This window comes from Carlito syrichta, unplaced genomic scaffold (assembly GCF_000164805.1).
Source record: "Carlito syrichta isolate Samal-C Ts95f unplaced genomic scaffold, Tarsius_syrichta-2.0.1 Scaffold307214, whole genome shotgun sequence".
Classification (NCBI taxonomy): domain Eukaryota; kingdom Metazoa; phylum Chordata; class Mammalia; order Primates; family Tarsiidae; genus Carlito; species Carlito syrichta.
Genome location: NW_007251310.1, coordinates 762,741 through 766,042, shown reverse-complemented (window position 1 = coordinate 766,042; position 3,302 = coordinate 762,741). Strand labels below are relative to the sequence as shown.

The following is a 3,302-nucleotide window of genomic DNA, read 5'->3' as shown; positions in this document are numbered from 1 at the left end:
CACTCACCTCAGCCTCCCAAAGGCACGGGATTACAGGCTGAGCCACCGAGCCCAGCTCATTTGGATCTTGTATAGAAATCAGCTGGGCACTGTGGCTCATGCCTGTAATCCCAGCACTTTGAGAGGCAGAGGGCAGAGGATTGCCCGAGTCCACTAGTTTGAGATCAGCCTGGGCAACTTGGTGAGACCGCATCTCTACAATAAATCAAAAAATTAGCCGAGTATGGTGGTATGCACCTGTGGTTCCAGCTACTTGGAAGGCTGAGGCAGAAGGAACACCTGAGCCCTGCAGGTTAAGGCTGCAGTGGCCATGAACCTGCCACTACACTTCAGCTGGGCAATAGAGTGAGACTCTATCTTAAAAAAAAAAAAAAAAAAGAGAAAGGAATTATACAACATGTGACATTTTGTATTTGACCTCTACCTTAAGCAGGATGTTTTAAGATGTAGCATGTATCCGAATTTCCTTTTTAAGGCTAAATAATATTCCACTATATGAATATACCATAATTTATTTATCCACTCATCTGTTAATGGGCATTTGGGTTGGTTCCACCTTTTGACTTTTGTGAATAACACTGATGTAAGCATCTGTGCATACGTTTTCTTTTTTTTTTGAGTTGGAATCTCATGCTGTTGTCCAGGCTGGAGTGTAGTGGCACGCTGACGGCTCCCACAGCCTTGATCTACTGGGCTCATGTGATCCTTTTGCTTCAGCTTTCCAAGTAGCTGGAACTACAGGCATGCACCACCACGACCGGCTAATTTTTTTAATATATATATATAATTTATTGTAGAGATGAGGTCTCACCATATTGCTCAGGCTAGTCTCAAACCCTTGAGCTCAGGTAATCCTCTTGCCTCTGCCTCCCAAAATGCTGGAATTATAGGCATGAGCCACTGTACCTGGCCCATTTTCTTTTGGGTACATATCTAAGAGGAATTGCTAGGTCTCTTAAATTTTTTTTTTTTCTAGTTCCCCAATAAAGAAGATTCATTTCATAAGTTTGTGGCTCCTGAAGAAGTCCTTCCTTTCACCGAAGGTACAGAAGCTGTGTGTGTGTTTGGGGATTTTGTGCATGCATGGTTTTTAGTGGTCAGTAGGACTGAATGCTGTTGGGTGGTGATTTTTATCAAATTTCTTATAGTGGCTGTTTTCTTCAGTGGCTTGAAGTGCTGTGGTACCTGAGTCCATGTTAATTTGTTCTGAGACTAATAGATTTTAGCTGAGTTGTTGGGGCCATGGTGGGTTGGATCAGCCAGCATGACTGGGTTTGGCTTTGCACACTGTTTGAGATATGGACAACCGAGTGGGAAGGAGTGCCTGTTTGCGGTTGCTGTGCGGGTCGTTCTGATGAACCGGCTGCCAGAGGAAGCAGGCTCTGGGATGTTCCTTCTTAGAAAGCCACCTGTAGCCTGGGTCCCCTCGTGTGCTAGAGTCCTTTTCTCTGGCTTCTTCTAAAGGCAGTGTGCTGCTCAGTGAGCCTGCTGCCTCATTAGCAGCGAAGCTGGCCTTATACCTGCGAGCAAAGCACAGTACTTGGGGTGCTAATTCCTCTTGGAAGTTGACTGACTTCATCCCTGTATTTAAATGTTCTTTCTCAAGTAGTAGTCACTGAGCACCGCATCCAGCACTGTTCCAGGCACTGGGGACATCACAGTGAACAAAACATAAATAAGGGCCCGCTCCCAGGACATACACCCTGTTGCTGAGGACAGATGAGAAACGTCAGGTCATGGATGTTTTAGGAAAGAATCAAGCAACGGTGACATGATGGGATGTGGCTAGGGGACTCAGACTAGGGAAGGGTCTTCATGAGATGCCATTTCAGCTGAGTCCTGCATAAGTGGAGTCCCCCACGTGAGGATCGGGGAAAGGGTTTTCCAGGCACTGGTCCAAGTGCCTGAGTTGGGCCCTTGGAAGGAGATGCCATGTGGCTGGAGACGGGCAGCGGGAGTGGAGCCGGCTGTAATTAGCGGGTGTCGGGGCGGGGCCTGCCACACTGTTTGCAGTCCCGACTGACTTTCATTCTAAGGGCTGTGCAGAGGTACAGGAGAGTTCTAAGCAGGGAGCATCATGGTCTGAAGTCACTTCTTGGGGTTTGCGTTTGGCCACAGCTTCCTTCCTCGGGCAGCCAACCTGCCTGCACCATTGAGCCTGGAGTCTGCACACTTGGTTATTGGCATAGAAACCTCTGTTCACCTCAGCTCATGTTCTTGCCTTTCAGGGGACATTCTGGAGAAGGTCAGCGTCCACTGCCCCGTGTTTGACTATGTCCCCCCGGAGCTCATCACCCTCTTCATCTCCAACATTGGGGGGAATGCCCCTTCCTACATCTACCGCCTGATGAGTGAGCTCTACCACCCTGACGACCATGGCCTCTGACCTCTGTCCTCAGCAGACACTGCTCAGGGACACGGGAGACGGCGGGGCTGTGGAAACGCTCTTCCCTGCAGTGGGGAGTGGCCAGGAGTCAGCTAAATACCCTGACACCGCTGCCTTTCCAGTCGAGGGCACACGTCCAGGACTGTTTCTTGCCTCTTGGGTCTTAGCAGAGCAGCAGGGCTTAACCTATTGGTTTTGGAGCTTCTGAGTGACCTGGTGGCGTCTGTTTCAGGAACTTAAACTTTCTGGTTCAGTGGTGTGTTAAACATAACACTGACTACCTTGCTGGGATACAGATTTTTGCTCAGCGATGGCTACCACACCTCTTCCTAGGCTGTGCCAATAAAAACTACTTGAAGGTTCCTGGGCTGGTTTATTTCTCGTCCTGCTCCAATTGCACTGCTTGAAACAGTGGCAGGAGAGTTTTCTCATGTTTTCTTAAAGGGTTTTAGTTAAAGGGAATGTCTAAAACATAGAAGTACAAATGAAAGCATTCACAGTTGCCTTTGTAAGTCACTGGAAATGGCCCCAACAACCTGTTTTAGTAGTCTTTAGAGTGATTCCAGAACCTCTGTGATCAAAACCACCTGGGAACCCCAAAATCCACCATCTTGGGCTTCATCTCAGGCCTGCTACATCTGATCTCTGGGCACCACCTAGGAGTCTGGTCCAAGCTTTCCAGAAAAGGATCCTTTCATGTCCTGTTTATAGGACTGTAAACTGGTACAGCCTTTTTGAGGGCAGTTTAGAACCTGCCCTTCTAGAACTATTTGTACAAACACACAAAGGTTTATACGAGCCTGTTCAGTATAGCAGTTACGTCACAGCCTGAGTGTCCAGTAACAGGAAAAAGGTTAAGTAGCTTGACATTTACATTGTGGAATATTCCACGGCAACAGAAAGTTCTGGAGGGTAG

General features: G+C 47.9%; 1 protein-coding gene across 1 annotated transcript in view; it reads left to right on the top strand.

The window, feature by feature from the left end:
* Positions 1–2,749, top strand: part of EIF2B2 (eukaryotic translation initiation factor 2B subunit beta) — a 7,351-nt gene extending 4,602 nt beyond the window's left edge. Inside the window, exons 7-8 of the mRNA XM_008064163.1 lie at positions 977–1,043; positions 2,229–2,749. Of these exons, the coding sequence (XP_008062354.1) occupies positions 977–1,043; positions 2,229–2,386 (225 nt within the window). The 3' untranslated portion in view covers positions 2,387–2,749. The remainder of the gene's footprint in view (positions 1–976; positions 1,044–2,228) is intronic.
* Positions 2,750–3,302: the final 553 nt, after the last annotated feature.